The sequence below is a fragment of the Gambusia affinis genome, linkage group LG16 (assembly GCF_019740435.1).
Source record: "Gambusia affinis linkage group LG16, SWU_Gaff_1.0, whole genome shotgun sequence".
NCBI classification, from domain to species: Eukaryota; Metazoa; Chordata; class Actinopteri; order Cyprinodontiformes; family Poeciliidae; genus Gambusia; species Gambusia affinis.
Genome location: NC_057883.1, coordinates 8,071,592 through 8,092,876, shown reverse-complemented (window position 1 = coordinate 8,092,876; position 21,285 = coordinate 8,071,592). Strand labels below are relative to the sequence as shown.

Below are 21,285 nucleotides of genomic sequence, written 5' to 3'. Positions count from 1 at the left end.
ATGATTACTTAGTTACTCAATTAGTTGACGATTGATTATGTCGATGAGCGATTCGTCGCGATTAGTCATTTCGGACCTAATGCAATGTTTTGCCGATCACCATGTCTCACTTTAAAAGCGACAGTGAAGCTGGCCAGATGTGGAAGGAGGTCAAATATAAGGCAATCCTGGAGGAAAATCAGTAAGGTCAGTCAGTTTTTCAGTAAGGTCGTTACCTCCTCCTGCGAAGCGTAGTGAGGGTCTGCAGACTCCACCGACCAGTAGCAGTAGTCGAAACAAAACTCCAGAAGCTTCTCCCTGGAATCTACCGCTCCCTCTGAACGACCATCCAACTGCGGAGAAGAGACGGAAGGCAAGCAAGTTATGGATGCAGCTAACAGTTATTTTAGTAATCGATTATCCTGATAATTAATCGATCAACCGACGCATGCTACAGTCTTTTCATTTGCCTTTTTTTTATATATATTATAAATGCATTAAAAGATGCAATTTAACAAATAATTTAATTCCATTTTTAAGTAAAAAAAAAAAACAACCCAAAACTGTTTATTGCCTAAAATGCAATAACATAGCATTCCTTCAGTAAATTTCAACCGGATGAAGCTAAAACTATGTCATTTCAGGAGTTTTAGCTTAAATATATTTATAGACAACGGTGTTTTCATCTTAAACGTAAAACTTATATTGTCTTACTTATTTTGTACAATTTATGGATTATTACTGCTCTCAATATATTATGATTTTAGCAAATGATTTTTTTTTTTTTTTTTGTTTTAGTCTGTACACTCCAGCCGATGATTATTAGTTGACGATTAAATCAATTATCGCTTCAACACAATTGATCCAATCTCTACGCTCATCAAAATAGAGTTGAGAGGTCAATTAAGTAATAATTAATTCACAAAGCGAAAGAAAGAGCAACAGCCAGCATAGCACTCTACTTCACTGCATATTGACAGGCTTTACACGAGGACTAAGGGGGAAAAATAGACAAAATAAATCACTGTGATAAAAGCCAACACAACATGTTGTGTCAGTGGGCCAACTACAGAGTGGAATCGCAAGCAAGCTGTTTCCACTCATTAGCAATGCACTTACTCCTGCAGTCCCCGATACGCCTCAGCGCGCTGACACTCGCCCACCTTTCTGCTTACTGTGAGTGAATAACGAGTCGAGGACAAGCAGCGCAGCAGGATTTTTAGCGAGCAATCGGATCTCGGCCCAGCACATCAGCGACGCTTCTAAAAAAAAATACAAAATCAACCCCTCAACTTAGAAACGGATCTCAGCTTAAATGGTGTTCAGTTTGTTCAGATGGCTCAGGATGAATCTTCGCCAAACCGCCCAGTTAAACAGACGTATATAAATGAGATTGTTAAAACTGTAATTGAAGAGTGGTTTTGATCTTTGATGTTTACTATTGGAGAACACATGGAAAGGGAAGCTTTACTTTTATGACTGCAGAACAAAATGGCCGCACGTCTTTTTGAAATGTTGGCGCTTTGTGGTCTGCTCCCGTTAAGACTTAGGTAGTGATTTGAATCAACGTAATTTGTCAATCATACTTCAGAGCAACCTGTTGCATTAAAAGTGTGAATTATTTTGATTAGGCTGCTTTTAAAACAATGCATTTTTTAACAAATATCAAACATGACTTAGTTTAATTGCATATCCTAGCCCTGGATACGGCTAGGATAGGCTGTTTGATTTTGCTGTTGTGCCCTATTTTTTTGTATTTGCAAGTTGCAACTTAGTTGTATGTCCATTTGTGGGGTATTTTAACATTTTTATAGATAGCGCTTTCCAAATTTTTTTTTAAAACCTTTATTTAAAAAAAACAAAAACATTTACACGTACATACTAAAACAGCTTTGTAACGGTTCTCACGTTTCCACCTTCTTTGAACTTCTCTCATCTTTCAAGAATTGGTCATTTCTCTTAAAGTAGAGAAAACATGCAGCATAGAAAATGGAACAATTTGTTAAGAAAGACTCAATTTAGGTTAAATTCTTATTTTATGAACTAAGTACTTCAATTCAAAGAGCTTTCATTAATAATTTAGGCACACAACAGGGTTGCCTCCTTAGTTTATTTGATGAAGCCAAAGTTAACATCACTTCAACACAGACAATAAAGTTTCCCGTTATGCTGTTGGTACAAACCTTTCGTACCGTTACCGTATTTGTTGTCATCACTCAAGTAATTTGGTTACTGTACAAGTTTTAAATGGAATTCAACAAAGCTAACTTTTGTTTTTTTTAAATTAAGACTTTCCATAAATTGGATCTGTCTAACCTACCATTTGAAAGTAACAGCAATTTACCTATTAAAGAATCGACATAACAAGAAACCACAAACATCCCCTTGAAGAAAACCTTGTAAAACTAATGAACTAAATGGAAGTGGGAGTATTATTTTTCAAGAAAATGACTTTGAGGAAGAGTAAATAAGGCTGTGGAAGACCCTGGTCAGAGCTGGATGACTTTATCATCGAAGCAGATTCTCTTCTAATGACTTCGACTTAAGGCAGAGCCAAACTCACAGTGCTGGTTTTATCTGTCTTGCCTAAAAGATTGACCACTAAGCCTTTCTGTGCTTTTAGGAAATCAGACCAGGGATACATGTAGCAAGAGGGAAGAGTCGAGAGGAACAGCAGCCAACGTCAACTATCCCTATCCTCAGCAAGCCTCAAAGCACTGAAGTTACAACTGAAAAGTTGTCCAACCCTCCCTTTTTTTTTAAGTCCTTCTTGTTTTATTCAAGTCAAAGTCAATTACTTTTTATAGCCTGTATCTCTTGCTCTCTATAGGAGTCCCAGTAAAAAGTCATGTGTGCTTTATTCCACCTCAGATCCTTCAAAACTGTCCCCCTTTCCATAAATAATTACTCCCAGGAGACCCTCTAAAGGCGTGGAGTTTGGATTTTTTTTTTTTTTTTTCCATAGCAGAGGGAGGCCATATGTGGTTCGTCTCTTGTCATATCATTTACAGCAGACTTCTACTCCCCCACACACCCAAACCCTCCACAGAAATCTGTGCCTAGAAATGAAAATGTAAACAAAAAAAAGGAAAGAGGTAGAGTGACGCCTGCTTACCAAACATGAAGGTAGTTTTAGCTGTGAAAATGTGTAGCAGAGTTTTGTCGTCTTGACACTTGAACAGATATTGCGACAAGGCGGAGAAGCTTGTGTAATTATTGACAGACGGAAGTTTAATAAAACATATGCCACATTTAAATTACTAAAAAATCAACAACAAACATGTTCTTTTTGTTTGTTTGTTTGTTTTTGCTGCAAGCGGATTAATAAGTTAGATTCTACATTCTAATTAACAATAACGCATGTGGCTGTTCCAAACCGCAAGCGCTTGACAGGAAGCTACTCTAAATGTGTCGGCACAAGTTCAAAATGAACTAGAAACACCAGCGACGTCGAGCAGGAAGACGCTGATCCGAGGCTGTAACCATCCTGTTGTTGTGATCGACTCCCTCTGCGTCGTGGCTCAGAAACAAATCTGATCCAATCGGCAATGAAATTCCGAACTGAAGCTGGATCTGAAAAGGCGTCTCGTGCCGAAACACTCACCTTCACATTTCGGATCCGGACTAATTTATCGTCCACCTGCACGGCTAGCTTTCCTCCATCGGCGCGCTCCCTGTGGATGAGATGAAAGCGTAAATGATTGGAGGTAATTTAGCTGCGAGCGTATGTGACGAACGCCGACGAAAGTGGAGAGATTGATAAGAATTCAGAGAAAATTAAGCCAGACAAGAGCTTTGTGAAAGAGTTCATGCTGTGTAACCATTACACATTTTTGTCAACTTAGAACTACAAGTTGAATATGTTGAAATGGTACTGCTGGGATCAGCACCTCCAATTCTAGCTACAAAACGGGCAAAGGGACAAGAACATTTCCCCGTAGGCTCACACTTTATCATTACCAGATTTACTATTTTTAAATTGGTTTAAATTTCTCCTTTTTTACTGAGATTCCCATAACGGAGAGGGTGTCCAAATACATTTAGGCGAATTCCCCCTCACTTAGGCCATCACACGACAGCAAACACAATGAATCTTTGTGTGTGTGATGCATGAAATCGCCAAACAAGAGTCCGACTGACCACTTTCAAATTCGAATGAAAACAGACCCCCGTGCACTTCAGAGACTTTCACTGGTGAGGCAGCTTTGAGCTGTTTCCACAAACTTGAAGAAAAAAAATGTGTGCACACTCCGAATCAGTGCGCGCGTGTGTTTGTGTATCATCCCAGCTGTGTGTGCGTCAGCAGCTGGACTGATGCAACACAAAGGAAACCAAATGCAATACGAAGCTGAGAGAACTCTGTTCTCTAGGAGCGATGACGGCTGCGGTGCAAACACTCCGTTGTCGGTCGGGGTTGGGGAGGCCCGGTCAAACCAGGAGGTAGTTTTCTCCTTGTGCTTCAGCACGTGGAACTCATTTTGCTAACTCCAGCAGAGGCCCAACCCAAAACCGCCAACCTTGAATGTCAGGCTCTAAACAGCGTGGAGGGGAAGAACTCTTTGAGTGGAAAACATTAAACTGTAAAAAAAAAAAAAAACGTCTGCTTTGATACGAACGAGAAATCCAGTTGCCATGTTTTTTGTGGTTGTGAGAAGCTACCCATATTCCCAGGGGGCATCTACTGCTTCCTACTGGTCAGCTAAAACAATGACTAACACACTTGTGAATGGGAAATGCAGCTAAAGGTTGGTGGTAGTGGTAAAAATATAAGGAAGGACACACATCCTTTACTTCATAAATAGAGCAGAGAACAGTGAGAACGTCACAATCATACAGTAACTCAGGAAGGACAGATTTGCATTATAGAGCACTGCACATTTGGTATAGATCATCCTTTTGTTATGCAAAGTAGGAGGGCGACCAACTCAAACAATTATTCACCCTGTCTTTCTTTGCAGGATTAATGCTTTGTTATGGAATGGTAGTTTCCGACAGCCAGAGCAATCCTGCAAGAGTTCAAAGAAACTCCATGCATTGCTAAGAAACCTTTTTATTCAACATCCTGCACCAATATTCCTGATAAGGTCAAAGAAGGTCCAAAAGGAGAGCAAAGCAACTTCACAGCCTCAGACAGTTTTTGCTGTATAATTCAAACCTAATATAAAAAAAAATCTATTGAGTGATACAGCAAAAAACTTTAGGCCTTAGTTTAACTCAGACCTTAAGTGGACGAATTTTAAGTTCAACGGCACACCAAAAACTCTATTTTTTAAGTGGTTTTTTTCATAGTTCAAAGGGATATTAACATTTTTATACAAAAGAATCAATTTACTAAGTATATATAACTACTAAGTATTTTCTTAAAAGTAAATATGACATTTTTATTCTACTAAAAAAGGAGGAAAATGAGCATAAATCGCTTACACTAAAGAAGGTACGCGTGAACCCTCCACCTGGTGGCCATTTTGCCAACATATTAAAAACAGCTAAAGTCAATATAAAAATCAATTAGCTTTGGAGCTACTAGTTAATTCACTGATATCGTTTAAAGTATATAATTTAATAACCTTAAAGTCCTAATATTTCTACACAGAAACATACTTATTTAACACAATGAGTGAATTCAGACTCACTGACAGCCACAGTAATTACTCGGCATCTGTACCACTTGTTACCACCAACTGACCAGCTAGCTTAACAGTTATTCATGAAAGTGACGTATGAAAAAAAAAAAGTATGGCAGGACTGATACATAATATGAGGAATGTTCCACATCTGACAAAATTCCCACCTCTGACAGCACCCACTACACCAAGTCACGAAGAGGAAGAAGAAAAGGCTAATTTATCTGGCGTAGGTAATTTAAACATTAATAAATGAGCTAACTTACCTGGCATTGAGAGGACGGACCCGTACAGCGACTTTAACGTTTGCCATGATGCAGCCGCCTTGGTTCAACGCAGCTCAGCAGCTGACTGGGACGGAGTGGGTAAAAACTAGCGGACCTCCCGTCACCATAATGAGTTTTGAGAAATATTAATTTGAGAAAAGCGGCAGAGCGAAAAAGTCAGGAAATCCACAGCTCAAGCCGTCCTGTTGAATTGCCGTCCCGCTTTAGGTCGAACCGCCCGCCGCGTTTCTCCAAAACTCTCCACGGAGAACTGAAACTTCCTCCTGGACTGACATGGAAGGGGAGGGACGAGATGCTGCTAAACACCCCTCCCTCCAAGCCATATTATTTAAATCTGCATGAGATGTCTGTTAGGATTTGAATCCTAACTGTTTTTGTGTTTTTGGACAGTATCTCTGGCGGAAATATCTTAGTTATTTGCGAAGAACTAAACTACTGTATGTGCGTCTCTCTCCTTCTCTAATATTTAACATGCCAAAAGCGTTTACTTACCCTGCTTTCCAATTGCAGCGTTCTGTCCTTTTTTATAAAAAAAAATAACTTAAAAGTATAAATACAAGAATTCACAATGAATTTATTCAAAAGAAGAAAAACTGATGAGTGGATGGAGAAATGCATGGGTGATGAATGATGGATGGATGGATAGATGACAGAAATTGATGGATGGTTTCATAGATGGATAGATTAAAGCCAGAAAACGTCAATATTTCCTCATAACCCATTTTCCTTTTCCCCTTATCTCTAAAATGCTTAAATCAAATCCCATACTACTCCAGTCTGTGTATAAGCTCAGCAGTTATGAACCTTTATTTATTTTTTTATTCCCGACCCGACTGAAAACAAAAGAAAAGCATAGACGCCTAATTACGGCTGCTGCACACTGGAATACATCTTTATTAATATTTTCATTCTGTGCCAACATTAAACCTTTCAGTTTAAAAGATTCTCGGAAGACGTCGCTGTTCAACATGAACAATAGTAATCACAAACGCGGGAAAGTGCATTCATGAAATTAACTCATAACCACTATTTATGTGGTCAAAGGCAATACGTGAAAGTGCTAAGCTACTTACTGTCTCAAATTGCATTTGCATTTAAAAACCTGTAATGTTTGTACTTTTAAGCTTGACCTGACATCATTCAGATTTCATGTTTTTAAAACAATCATCTAAATTGCAAAAGTCTTTTGTATGATAAAATAATTGTCTTTGTTTACCATTACTACTCTTGGTTTAGTATTAGTCCCAAAGACATAAAAGTCTGATTAAGCTTAATCTCATGGTGTCCCTCAATACTGCCGTTAACTCACAGGGATTTCTGTTTGCTACTTGAATCTTTGCATATAATTTCATGACTTGATAAGGCGACATGTTAAAAGGCTAAAGTGGAAACAAAATAAAAAAAATCACGGCGATGCACAGACTTGACATAAGACACTGTGGTGAAAGCATACAAGTTGTTTGTGGAATATACTGCGTATTATTCTTGTCAGGTTGCTCCCTCTATTGTCTGGTGCGAGACCTGCAGCATGTCTAAGCACGATTGCATCTCGGCCAGAGGCAGTGAGAGCTTTATGCACTGCGACTGCAGCTGGAAGTTCTCAATCAGCTTCTGGAAAGAAGCAGACGAGAGAGAAGTGATGAAGAAATGCGTAAACTGGTCAAAAAGGTCAAAATCGACAGGAAAGAAAGACTTCCAAAGGAATCTTTGATAAAAAAAAAAAAGAACAATGGACTCTCACCGCTGGCAAGGTCAGGTCTGTTAGCTTCCTCCAATACGATTCGACTTCTTCCTCGTTCAATATTCCTTTGTCGACCAGCTTCCTAACGAGGAACAGGTAGTTCTTCTTCTAAAAAGACAAGCGAAATGCATCACGATGCGTTTGCCGCTTCCAATCGACAGCCTCCGAAAAAATGCAACTAAAAATCTAAGGCAGATATGATAAATCACACAAATTACTGGAACATGCTGGAGACTCTCTGATAAGAGTTCGGGACACAGGGATTGGATGCACATTACATGGATTTATAATGGAAATTTGACAACGATCCAATGTTTAATTAAAGTACCTTTATTCATTAGAGGGGAAAAAAATCCCATGTTATAAAATAAGCTTCTGGGTTTAAATGTACATTTATAAGGCAGACATATGCAAAGGGAATAGAGTAGATCACTATTTATCCTCATGGGGAAACTGGGAAAATAGGATGGCATTATATACATCCATTGAGTTTTCAATAGGATTCAGAACTAGAGACCAAGACATCCACAACCGCCGTCATCTGGCCTTTCACAAATTGTCTGAAGGCACAATAATCGGCTTCTGTAAACTTGTAATACTTTTCATATACGAGTATTCTCATTATTCTGTCATTTGTCAAATAGAAATAATTTTGGCCAACCTACCTGACTAAAAAACAAAAACAAAAAAAAAAACGGAAAGCTTAATCTGATTTAAAACCAACAAGTAAGAAGCTTGTGTCCCTATTTTATCTGACCACACTGAGAATACGTTGTGGATATTCAGTTGATGGATGGGAGTCAACTGGACCTTTCTGAGTTACATCTCTATTTAAAAGAATATGTTTGAATATAGAAAAGGTTTCATTGATTAAACCTGAGCAAGACACTCTTAAGTTATAAGAACTCTCTAAAGGTAGTACAAATATTTTTAACAGAACCAAACGTTACACTCTGAATCAGTGTTTAACGTACCTCTGTGTCGCTGGCCTTCAGCACGGCGGCCACTGTGAGCGGGGTGAAGAGCTGATGGAGCGGGGCAGAGGAGCAGCAGCTTCTCTCCCACAGCTCAGCAAGCTGCTCCAGAACATCTGACACCGAGGGCTCTGACCCGGCGCCGGGATCCACAGCAACCCCGCCGCGCCGCGACGAAGAACGCACCGGCAGCTCTCCAGACACTAAGCGCACACAGACAGCAGTAAACGCAGAGGTTTGTTAAGCGGTGCAGGTTATTGCCTCCGTGATACGGACCCTGGTCACTGCTTCAAATCTCTCACCCAGTTTGCAGGCGAGCAGCACGGTACCGTTCTGAAGCATCTGCTCCGACAAAGCCGTTAGGAACTGAATAGAGTACAAAAAAAAAAAAAGAGTCAGGTCTTCGTTCAGCACGGTTGTTTTGGCGACACGTCTGTTTCTCCTCTACCTTTCTGCACTCTAATGTGTTCCCAACTCTTTGAAGCAGTGTTTTAAGCTGCGGGCCGGTCGGCAGCTCCTCGTCCGTTCTGGGTCCCACCGCGACGCTCACGAACTCCTGGATCAGGAACAAACTCCAGTTGACCGCCAGATCTCCATTTTTACATCGGAGTCAAACAAACCGCTCACACAACGGTCTTTATAAGAGACAGAGGTCAAATCTTCAAGATTTCAAGCAAGTAAATCAATCGGTGTTTTTCGGGCTGCAGCTTGCAATTATTTGCGTTATCAATTAATTGATTAATCTACTGATTATTCTGGTGATTAATCAGATTAAAAAAGCGTCACTTTCTGCAAATATTCTATCTATTTTTAATGCAATATTAAAAATACATTGAAGAATGCAAATAATTAAGGTCCTATTTTAAATGAGAAAATAAAAAAAATTTTATTGCCTAAAATGAAACAACGTAGCATACTTCTAGTGTACTCCTCATTATTTGTAGCAAAGCATGCGTCTGCAGCAACATAAAAATACTTTTAACAATACTTTTATGCTCGGCACTTTCTGCTCGACTTGGCATCAATACAGTGTAGGGCTGATATGTATGTTTTGGATTACCAATTACTAATTGAACAACAAAAGATCTACAATAGGAAACTTTATTTTAATTTTTTGTTTTTTTACACAATTTGATCTGCTCGAGGTTAAAACTACTGCACTTAAGCAGTTTTGGGTAAAACGTATTTACAGTTTTTGTACAACTTTGGCTTAGATACTGCTCTGAACATGTTCTTTCGGCAAGTTTCTTTTTTTTTTTTTTTTTTGAATTTGTATACCCCAGCTAGTGATTAATTGATTACTAAATAAGTTGACGATTTTCATTACGATTAATTGCTGCAGCTCCAAGTTTTCAAATTTAAAGTGACTTGATCCGCCCCGTGAAATCCCAACAAAACACCAAGTCTGTTGTCGAGAGGAACAATTTTAAATCGTGGGCTGTAGATACTTTTGAAAAGCAGCTGAGGAGCGTCATGCAGAAAGACAAAACACATGCCTTAATCTCAATGAGGACGTCTGAGGGGAGGGAAGCGTTGTGCTCACAAAGCGGAGGGCAGGACATCGCTCTCTCTTGTTTCTTCCTGGGAGGATTCATCTGGCCCTGCCTGACCAGTTCAACCACGGCGCTGTCCGCGTCCACACAGTCCGGAGCCACCGGACTGCCCAGAGCCTTTTTCACACGGTCATACCTGCTCTTCCACTCACGCCTGATCAGTGCTTTAAAAATAAAAGAAAAAAAAAAAAACGAGGTCAGGGTTGGGTTTTAATTAGGAATCCAACCAGTTTTAAGTCAAGAATTTGAGTTGCCCAGAGATTTCACTCGCTTTTTAAAAAAATAAATAAATTAAAAAAAACATGTTATAAACGTGGATGTGGACAAAGACATGAGGAACGCTACAATCTGCAGCAATCCGCAGTGAATTTCAACAGAGCCGTTACCTGTAATGTTGGCAGAAAGCCAGCTGCAGGCTTTCTCGGCAGCCAGGCGTTGGGTGATGTTTTCAGACGTAGTCAGGACCTGTCAGTGTTGGGATGTTCGCAAACTTTGAAAATTACCCCAACAAGTGTTCATTCATCCACGTAAATAAAACATGCTGTATGCTATTTCACATTTTTTCCCCATTTTCAAAATTTGGAGAAAGAAAAAAAATAAATAAATAAAATCATTTCAGCAATTACCGGTGGCGTGGTTTCGACAGGGAGGAGTATACGTATGGCATCAGGGCTCTTCTCATTGCAAAATCTGTATTTAGAAAAAAAACAAAACAAAATGGAAACACATAACCACAAATACAAGATGTCAGCGATGTGACATAGAATAATGCAGTTGAGCTCCAGAGTCCTGTTTTTGCAACAGTTGGTGGCGTGGAAATGAAACGAAGCTCAGCTGAAAGTTGCATCCTTCAACTGAAGCGAATTGCTTCCAGAGTAGATGCAAAGGATAAAAATATTCTCTCTATGTCAGACAGAAGAAAAGGAAACAGAAACTGTATATTTCCTTAACACCCTTAATATTTCCTAAAGATAAGATGGTAAGATGACAACACTGAAGGAGCTACAGGAGTTTCTAGCCGGTACTGGTTGAGATCTACCATTAACAGTAACAAAATATTAACAATAACTCAATAAAACAAAACAGTTTAAAGCTGTGCAGACTTAGTTTTATAGTTTACGTCGCAAAAACCTGCCACTTTAACAAGAGTTTTGACACTAATTACACAAAACCGATCGAGCATCAGCGTCCAACCCCACACAGTTAAAACACGCCGTTGTACCTGGTGGCTTTTGCGAGCGCTTCCAAGCCAACATCACACAGCTGAGCACATATGGAGTCGTTGAGCTTCGAAGAATTTGCGTTCGACGACTGCAGTCCGTCTCGCAGCATCTTCTCTCCTCTCTCAACCAACTCTTGCACTAATGTAGCCCTGTGGAACATTAGCAAAATACAGGAAAAAGAAGAATTTTCTTTTATTTTTTTTTTAAATCTACAGTTAAAACAGGGAACACATTTAGTAGAAACAAGGGCAGCCTGTAAGTGCCGGTGATGTCAGACCGGTGAGCGTTCTTTAGCCTCTTAGGTAGGCAACGAATCGCATTCGTGGGTCGGTTAATCACTAAAGGCATTCGTTCCCGTTTCGAAATGACTACGTGCCGGAGGACGTGTCCGAGCAAAATAAAGGATTGTCAAAGCTAAATGGAATCTGGCGTCGAATGACTTCGGCGATATTGAATATCTATCGGACCAAATCTCCCCTTTCCCTTGGAGCAGTACTAACTTTATATGCTTGACAGCGTTGGATCCGACCCTCTCGGCCACGAACTCCACTGTGCGGCGCAGCGACGGAGGCTGATTGTGGAAGAAGGCCTGCTCCAGGTCCACCTGTCACATTCAGGCATTTCGTTCAAACACTCGGAAGCAATTCCATGCTCTTCTTTAAAAATTTTTTTTTGTTTTTATTTTAATATGTGCATGCACAGAATCTCCTTTGCAGCTGATTCACCTGCAGTTTCTGCTGCAGTCGGTTGGCGGTCGGCGTGCCCTTGAGCTCAGCAGAAGTGGGGGTAATCTTGCGGATAATTCCTCCGCTCCTGGCCGTGCTGCCCGACACGAAAGCTGCTAGGAGCTTACGAAACTCACCTGAACAGTCGGAAACAAGGCAGAACATTAATCCACTCCTGTAACGTTGCGATGTTACGCTCCCTTGGCTCACATCAGCACCAAAATCAACTCCAAATTCCTCTTTATTCTATGAAAAGTTGCTGCTGTGAAATATAAAGTAGCTTGTGAAAAAGGTGGCTGTTCCATATTATGTCATAATTTAGAACTGAAGGAAAAAGAAAACCTGCAGCTTCTGGTTGATTTCACTGAATTTTACTTTGGGGTATCACAGTAAAAGGGTTTGAATACAAATAGCTTATTTGCATGAATGCTCTATTAAGAGTCTTTTAAGAGTGACTTGGACAAAATGCACTTACCAAGAAATGGACAACATGTATAAAGAAGTTGCTGATCGACCAGCGGAATGCAGTCCTGTGAAATCAAATTAAAAGTAACCATTTAAATACCACTGTGAACTTTTTTTTGTTGTTATTTTGGATAAAAACTGAATTAAATTTCCCCTCACAAGTCCAGCAGAACCCGTAGCGCTGCCCTCGTCTTTGACTAGTGCAGTAAACTCACTGGTGAAGAAAATGTCCTCAGGAATCACTGGGATCTAAACAAGTCAGAGGCGAAAGTTTCACTTAATTGCCAAAAAAGAAACTTTCCAATAAACTTGTGTAGAGAAAGGACATATTCTTTTCAACCATTAACAACTCCAGAGCCACATGTGCTAAGACTAGTGTAAGGAATATATAAGTATATTATTAATAAAGTAACATTTCAGTCTTTTAAATGCAAAGTATGCGTGTTTTTGATGTAGGGCTCCATTGAAAAAAAAAATTCACTCATTCCTGATTTGATTTTTCTGATTTTTAAACCTAAAAACAAGAATAAAATTGTTTTTCTTTCATTTATAAATTTATATATTTATATATATATATATATATATACACACACACACAAGTATATATATTTAGTCAATTTTGTTAAAGTAAGCTAATTTGTTTCTTGTAGCTTTTTTTGGCTCTCATGGTTGTAAAGGCTGCCAACCCGTTTCAGGCAAACCGATAGAGAATAAGTCTGAGCATACCGACATGTTTCCCTGCACCGTTTTCTCTTTGCACAGTTATCTAAATCTGGAAAAGCACCTAAAGCAAATTTCATGCTGATCCAGGTTACGCGGCAACCTTTCGGAATCACAAACGTGCTCTTTTTGTGGTGAAGCATGCTGCAGCTCACCTGGAAGAGCCATCCCAACACCGACACCAGCAGCAGCTTGTTTAGGTAACACATTTCTTCGTGTCGGTTCAGCTGCAGCCGCCTGCAAGTGGGGGAAAAAAAAAAAAGAAAAAAAAAAAAATTCAAATTTTCATTTTGAAATTTTTTTTTTTTTTTTAAGATTTTCATAACATTAGGCATTATCATATGTCATGAAGCAACACATATCTGTGCTGATGTTCCAGTACTAGTTCAGAAGTGAGATGAAGGACTATTTCACAGCTTATTTTTGGCCTCTGGAACCACTGGGAATAATCTGTATGTCAAAATCTGACACGTTTACAGCAGGAAAATCCAGAGTGGATTGTCCTTAATTAGATTCGGTGTGTTTAAATTAAAGCTTGTGATTTGTGACGTTTTTATTAGGAGTGAAGCAGAACGTCAAGTAACGGCTGCTATCTAAATCAGGCCCAGTCTGCGAGTCACAAGTCCCTTTTAACAAGCCTGATCTAAGGTTAGGTGTCAAATATTCGGCCCCCCCTTTTATTTATTTATTTTTTTTAAATTAATGATTTAAAAAAAATATGTGGGTTCTGTTACAGACTGGGAAAACCAAAACAACCACTTATGATGCCGTTTTGACATAAAGAAACTCTCTATTTTCAGAAATTCTGATTATTTTTCTGCAAATAATGAAAAAAGGAGTAAAGACTCGAAACTTAAATTTATATTTGAAAACAAATGAATCACTGTAGATCCGTACATTAACAGTCAAAAAACGTTAGCAGCCAATTTTTTATTGAGGGTGTCCTTTTAATTGGTCTACAAAAGCACTTAAAAATGAGGAGAATCAGACCTGTACAGCAGAAGCAATGTCCCCAGTGCCACCCGGTAGCACAGAAGCAAAGGTCCGACGAAGTCCAACATGGAGAGGAACTCCACCAGCCAGGGCACGGTCAAAATGGTGCGCCGCCTCCTCACGCTGCTACTCAAGACGGCACAAACGTCCAGCACCTGAACACTCTGTGGAGGGAAAACCTGTTCATTTTTCATGAAATCCATAGCAACGGAAAACAAAATGCAAACAATTGAGTTAAAACTTACAACAACAAAAAAAAAAAAAGTCTCATTAATGTCGGCTTTTAACTGAAAATTAGAGGCATGATTTTGATGACCTTGCAGCGTAGGGCTACAGATGCTTCCTGTATTTCTCTGGAGGGTCTCTCTGATGTTTGGTACGGGAGGAAGGAGATGAATCCCAGGAACTTTGCCAGAAGACGAGCGAGGAGCAGCACAGAGGAAAACCGCTGCTTCTCATCCTGAAAAGAGAGCCGAGCACAGGCTGGAAACATTCTGCAAAAAGCTCTACATGTTTATAAAGAAAACTCATAAATGGAATACCTGTTGCTCCATGTCGCCATCCTCTTCCTCCTCACCCTCCCCAACGGACGATGAAGGACACAGGATGGACACCTCATCCAGATGGAGGACCTGCTGGCACAGGCTATCCTGGAGGTGCTGGTTCATCTGGCAGCTGAGAGCCAAGACAGACCATTAGTGGAAAAAAAACTTGCAAATTTAGAGAAAAAAAAAAAAAAAGACATTATTTTGTTATCTTAGTTGAATTTGGCCATTATTACAATGCAAATGTAACAAAAACGGGAGTAAAGACTTAAAATAGGTCGTGGATGAAACTCGGTTGGTCCAGCACCTTTAAAATCCTATAATTTTTTTTACGTTTATTTAATATCTGATCTGTAAAATTTTGTAATTTGTCATGTGTTTTTTTTATTTTTTTATTCATTCACCCATTATTCCACACAGGCCTAATCCTCTCGGAGTTGCCTTTTAATGTGAAATCTGCTGGGGTTTTTTTGTTTGTTTGTTTTAAAGAGACGGTGCTGTTTGCTTCCTCACCAGCTGGCTGTCTGTATGAAGTCTCTGAAGAACTCCTGGTGACCAGGAAAGGACGGAGGAGGACAGGGGCCGACAACTCTGTGAGGCTGAATGAGACGCTCCTCCAGACGTTTGAGACGACCCAGGCTATCTGCTCCCAGCATGCCCAGCAGGTCAGCGTCGGTTGTATCCACCGACACCGTGCTCGTACGGGGGCCTTTACACATCTGTGATAGGGTCAGATTTAAACGCTTGGTGCTGTCGTAGAAAGCAAGCTAGGAAGAAGACGAGGTGGAAGGCAACTAAAAATCTTGACGTTTTTGTGAGGCACTGGTCTACCTGAACAAGCTGTTTCAAAAACAGGCGAGCAAAGTGAGAGTGATTTCCGGCAGAAGTCAGCTGGCTCATCATTCCTCTGAAGAAGAAGAGACACGGTTACCATGGAATGCGATTTTTAAAACCTGATTAGTAGTGGCGGTCCATTTACGGCACCATTGTGGATTAAACTCAACTCCTGGTATAGGGAGCCGCCACAAGGTCTGATTTTCTGCGAGTTGTGCAGATAAATTTAAAATATATTGTATTGAGGGCTAGCCACGATTTGGCGAAGTATGTTCTGAGCCGAATCATCAACAAGTCTAATCAAGACTGAGAGTAAACATGCTACAGTTATTAGCTTAGCACTTAGAAAGAGAGATACAAATGTATTCAGAATATCACTGGTGTGCCAGTTTAGTTAGCTGTAATAACAATGAAATGCAGAGTGTTATTTTATTGGATTTTAAATTTACTGAGTTTTGACTTATGTACAAGCTATTTGTCTGCGTTTGCGAATGCCTTACTGGTAACAGGGACCAGAAAAAAAAAGAAACGAAAAAAAACAAAAAACAGATGAAGACATTCCTAATAATTAGATTTGATTCACTGGAAGATCATAAACAACCCAATAATCCAATAATTGACTGCACTTGCCTGATTTTGGTTCCAAGTGCGGCATCAAAGTTCCAGCCCGGCTCATTGTGAAGGTCCTCCCATTCTCGAAGCACTTCATAAAAAATGTCTCTGAGAGGAAGGAAAAATGCTGTTGGATCTACAGAGTCTGGACATTTTAAACTGGGCTTACAAAATAATTTTATTTTTATTTTTTTTTGAAAAGCTGGGATGTACCTCTGTTTCTTAAAGGTGTGGAAGGCCTTGTCGCTTCCGAAATTGGAACGATTGTCAGTGGCAGGCTGGAACGGGACTGAGTGGATAAAAGTTGACGCTGAAGGAGAGAGCTGGAATAGACACATACAGTATGACATAATTAAAATCTTCAGCTTTGAGATATGCTCTTTAGACACGTTTCACTCTAAGACCGTTGCTCAAAACAATTTTATTTTCTTTCAATATTTTCTCTCCTTTTCTCACCTTGTATTAGGCTTGGAAATCTGCTTGTCTTAAGCACGGGATCAGAATCCCCAACACTTTATAAATACGCCGAATCTTAAGGATACAATTTAATATGACCAACTGTTCAGTACATGTCCTACCTTGGCTGTGCTTCTGTTCTGAGCCTGAGAGAGGCGGTCTTTAAGTTCTGGAGAGAAAGAGGCGACCCGTTCGTTCTCTGCCAGTAGGCGTAAGGTGCATTTGTCCAAATGAGCGACCAACCTGTAGAAATTAAATGGGAAAAAAAGCCCCAAACATTTAAAAGCTCCGTATTTAGACGTGACTCAGGCTTGATAGATATACTTGATGTAAAGGCTTAAGTAGATACTAACACGTTGAAAAACAAACACTCACTGAAATTGATTTTCCAAAACTTTCACCGCAAAGTACACACAATTGTGTACCTGTCTCAGGTAGCATCTTTCTAAGACATCTTTAAAAAAAAAAAAAATTTTAGTAATTGTTTTATAATTTTTCAAAGATTGAACATTTGGTTCATCTCTGTGTCAATAGGTCTAGTTCTCACCTGAATTTACCGAACACAAACTCAACTGATCTTCATCGCTATGTGTGTGAAGAGACCGGGATGTTAACAACTGCGTCACAAAGAAAAGCTCCAGGAAAACGTTTGGCACGAGGTTTTCTGTGAGGACATAAAAAAAAAAAAAAACATTTAAAAACTTCTATTTGTTTTATCTTCCACCATAACAGCATTCTTAACATTTGTCAACTTACTTCAATTCCTTTTAATCAGTTAAGCTACATTTCCTTTGAAAACACCAGTATAATGCTTAATAATAAATAATGCAGAGAAACGTTTCCAGCAGGACCAATTCGAAAGCTTAGCTCGTTAGCACCATCCGGTGGCCATTTACCTGAAATGCAGGTGCAGTACAGCTCAGCCAAAACATCTAGGTCTGAGGAGAAGGTGACCTTGGATGGTTCAGGACACGTCGTCTGGGGGTCGGGGGTCACTTTGGATTCTGCCCCAGTTCCCGTCTTGGTAGGAGTACAGGGATCCAGAGAGGAAGAAGAGAGGGAGGCGGCCTGCTGGGCAAGCTTTGTCCTACAAACAGAAACATTTTAACAAAATGGCATTTAACGAGTCATAACTAATAAATACACTGCCCACAACTTGAACTTCTTCATGTGTCGTCATGTTGCAACCACAAATTTTGTGGGTTTTTTTTTTAAGATTCTATGTTATAGACTAATGAAATGGATGTGGATGGAAAAAGATGAATGTTTCTCTTAACATCTACTCAAAGAAAATGGAAGAAAATGTGCAGCGCATTTGTTTTCTATAAGTCTGAAAAAGTCTGAAAAAGGTCAGACTTCACCAAATATTCTGCAAAGGCTTCACAAGTTTGTGTTGACATCATAAAAAATGTCACATGAAACATCTGATCATCTTTTCCAAGCTTTCTGGTTTCCCTTTATTTTTATGGCAAATTAAAAGCACGTTGGCTACACATTGACTTATGCTCTAAGCTACGCCTTGGTGAAAACAAATCTGCTTTTAATTACTGTAATAAAAGTTGACTAAATGCACAAAGTGTTGTCAAATAAAAATGAGAACAGAAAAATGTTTTTTTCCAAATAATAAGCCATTTGGATGCTTTTCATTTAACCAGCAAAAAAAACGTGCAAAACCCATTTGAAGTTTTGGACCTATGATTTTGTTCTCACACAAAGAAAATTGGAATTTTTAAAAAATTAAAATAGTTCATGTACTGTTTAGTTCATTTTTGGTCATTTTAGTTTAAAAAAAAAAAAAAAAAGATTTTTGTATTTGGCCCACAAGTATTTTTTGAATTGAAACAAATGTTTAGACAAACCTTTCAACTTCAGAGTTGGATGGATGATGCAAAAGCAGCAAAAAGCTGGTTGAATAAATATGCACATAAAATACCAATAAAAACAGAAGTCTGCAGTTATAATAAGGCAAGCTAGGAAAAAGTTCACATGGTGTGCCAATTTTTGAATACTACAATAGGATGGTCAGATGTCAAAGTAACAAAACACACCTACTTTATCTTTTGCATTTGAAAACCACAACTCCACTCGTGAGCTTACTTTTCCTTTTTGAGTAATTCTCTCTCCTCCTTGAGGCTCATAGGACTCCCTACTGCTGTCAATCCCTCAAGCGGCTCCACTCCCAGTGGAGGGCTGGAAGCCTTCTGGAGAGGTGTGGATGTGAAACACGTCTTTGGTTTAGAGTGAGGCCGGTCTGCGCTGACCGGCGTCGGGTTTATTCTTCTGGATGGCTTGGACGTCCTGGAAAGGTAAACAGAAGCTATGAGACATATTCACACCTAAAGGACGGTTTTTAAGTTTTCGGGAGAAGCGTTTAACTCACCCGGAGGAAACGGGAGAGGACCCGACTGGAGGGAAGTCTTCCAAGTTGTTGAAATTGAGATGAGCTGGAGTTGAAAGTGAAACCTGCTCGCTCAACCTGCCATGTCCTCCGCCTCTTGCTGATCGCCTCCCACCAGCCTCGTCGCTCTGAGGGCCTCCACGCCCGCCTCCATGTCTTGTTTGCCCTCCGACCGGTGTGCTGCCAGCACTCTTCTTGCGTCCTTTGTGTGGCTGGGAGCTGGTGCTGCTCTGCAGCTCTGGGGGAGAACCCATGTAGTCACCGAGGCAAAGTTTCTGGGCATGCTTGCGCTCGGAGCCCGATGGCCTTGAGGCAGGACTCCACCCTGTAGACCAGGGGGGGCTGCCAAAGGCACTCACTCCACTTAGTCCTGACTGACAAACAGCATCTGGCTCATTTCCAGGTGACGCAGAGGTAGCGGGAGAGAACAGCTGCACGCGACTGGCACTGCGAGATCCAAATCCACTCCCTGTAGACCTGCATGATGTCTTGTCAGAGAAGCCTTGAGTCTGTGCGGGGGGTCTGGGGCGGCTGGGGGTTTTGGCTGGTGTTGCAGGGCCATTAGTCAGAGCGTCGCTGCTCTGCTCTCGCAGGAAGTTTAAGAGGAAAGGGACAAACTCTTGTTTCTGAATGGCCAGCTGAGGTTCGCTGAACGACAGCTTTTCACCCTCCTGTTAACGAGAGACAAAGACAAAACTAACTGTAAAAATCTTTACCTGACCTAGCTCGCGATACCCCAGCTAACATTTGTTTACCTGCGTATTTGCCCCAATTCACAAGTAAACACAGTAATACCGAGAGGAGCGGGTAGGGTTCGCTTCGTTTTACTGTGAAGAGTTTCTCTGAAGCAAATGGAAGAAGAGAACATCTTGGCTGGCTTATCCGCACCACAGCTATAGAGAATAGCTAGCTACGCAGCTAAAAGTTTTGTTTACAATAACTTGCGGGCTGTGACATCTCATACGGCGGCCCATGTTAGGACATAAGCGAAGCCAGCGTTGCTACGAAACAGGTATTAACTGTTGCAGACCTACCTGAACGCTTTTCAGCCAGTCAACAACCTTATCCACGTCCACTTTCCGCAACAAAACAGATTCCAAAAGAGCCGCCATTCTGGGATGAGCGGCTGAGGGAAGAAGGAGGCGGAGTCGTCGTGCGCGCAGGCGCACTGTCAATGTGCAGGCTCGACAGCCGTCGACGCTGCAACTGGGTTTGTTGTGATACGTGAGTAGGGTCGCCATGTTGTGAGAGGCAAGTTTATATTTGAGAGGAATAACTGAATTAAAACAAGATTTTGCGAATAAAAGAAATACAGAAGTTTCGTTATATTATCCCAGATTAATTTTCATTCTCTATTTTAGATAGTGAGTTAATAATTTATTAGATTTTTTTTTTCTTAATTTGACATTTGGTATTATTAATGATACCATCGAGGCTTTCATTATTTACATAAGTAAATTCGTTTGCCTATTTGTTTGTTTACAAAAATGTCACTAAAAATATGGCGACAACGCTGACGTATGATTCGTGTCTTCGTGTACAGTCTAGAGTCTAGACTTCTATGTCTATGCTTTAGGCCCTAATATGCTAAACAAAGCTCGTTTGGACTGAAACTGGCTTCCGTAGTTTCGCGGTAGCAAAAACTACGGAACGTAAGGTGGTTTTGCAGCCTTACGGCCTTTGCAGCACGTAAGTCTGTAAAACCCAAAAATAACAAAAATGGAAGTCAAACATTATTATTTTACGAAAGAATAGAAACGAAAAATATGTTTTAAAGTTTACTTTATTTTTTATACATTTTGTTTTTCAGAAGGAAATACCAAACGTTTACATTCGTTAAAAAAAAAACAAAAAAACATTTTATTTTAAACTTTTTAAAAATGTATTATGGGCCCATCCCGGCCCTGGTTCTAATCAGGGTCGCGTAGTTCTCGCTTGATGTACTTCTGCAAAGCAAAGTTACTATTCAATCTGTTTCCTTATACTGCTCAGTCGAATTTCACAGTCTATTGATTCAAATTGTGGTGTACTATATATTTGCATGGAACTGTTTAAAATGTGTGAATGTGAATCTGACTATAGTAGGTTGAACTATAATAGGATGAGCTGGACTGGACAGTTTAATGTGATTGCATATGTTAAGATTGTTGTGTAAA

General features: G+C 40.0%; 2 protein-coding genes across 3 annotated transcripts in view; both read right to left on the bottom strand.

The window, feature by feature from the left end:
* The window catches only part of stard9 (StAR-related lipid transfer (START) domain containing 9), a 41,942-nt gene extending 35,778 nt beyond the window's left edge, over positions 1-6,164 (bottom strand). Inside the window, exons 1-3 of one of the 2 annotated variants that reach the window (XM_044142181.1) lie at positions 5,870-6,164; positions 3,584-3,653; positions 216-332 (exon numbers count right to left, since the gene is read on the bottom strand). In XM_044142181.1, coding sequence (XP_043998116.1) covers positions 216-332; positions 3,584-3,653; positions 5,870-5,916 — 234 coding nt within the window. In that variant the 5' untranslated portion in view covers positions 5,917-6,164. Of the gene's footprint in view, positions 1-215; positions 333-3,583; positions 3,654-5,612; positions 5,679-5,869 lie in introns of those variants that run through there. The other variant, XM_044142182.1, reaches the window with a different exon arrangement.
* Positions 6,165-6,585: 421 nt separating this feature from the next.
* On the bottom strand, positions 6,586-20,381 carry cdan1 (codanin 1). The gene is made up of 28 exons (XM_044142177.1): positions 20,164-20,381; positions 19,112-19,800; positions 18,829-19,029; positions 17,628-17,818; positions 17,279-17,395; positions 17,107-17,185; positions 16,854-16,974; positions 16,489-16,598; positions 16,294-16,383; positions 15,661-15,736; positions 15,343-15,548; positions 14,827-14,959; positions 14,601-14,744; positions 14,282-14,448; positions 13,447-13,528; positions 12,731-12,820; positions 12,582-12,636; positions 12,107-12,243; positions 11,882-11,985; positions 11,381-11,530; positions 10,785-10,848; positions 10,545-10,623; positions 10,102-10,322; positions 9,054-9,161; positions 8,908-8,971; positions 8,606-8,808; positions 7,632-7,739; positions 6,586-7,501 (listed from the first exon to the last, which is right to left on the bottom strand). The coding sequence occupies exons 1-28, from the start codon at positions 20,368-20,370 to the stop codon at positions 7,379-7,381; spliced, it is 4,119 nt and encodes a 1,372-aa protein (XP_043998112.1). The 5' UTR covers positions 20,371-20,381; the 3' UTR covers positions 6,586-7,378.
* Between the last annotated feature and the right edge of the window lie 904 nt (positions 20,382-21,285).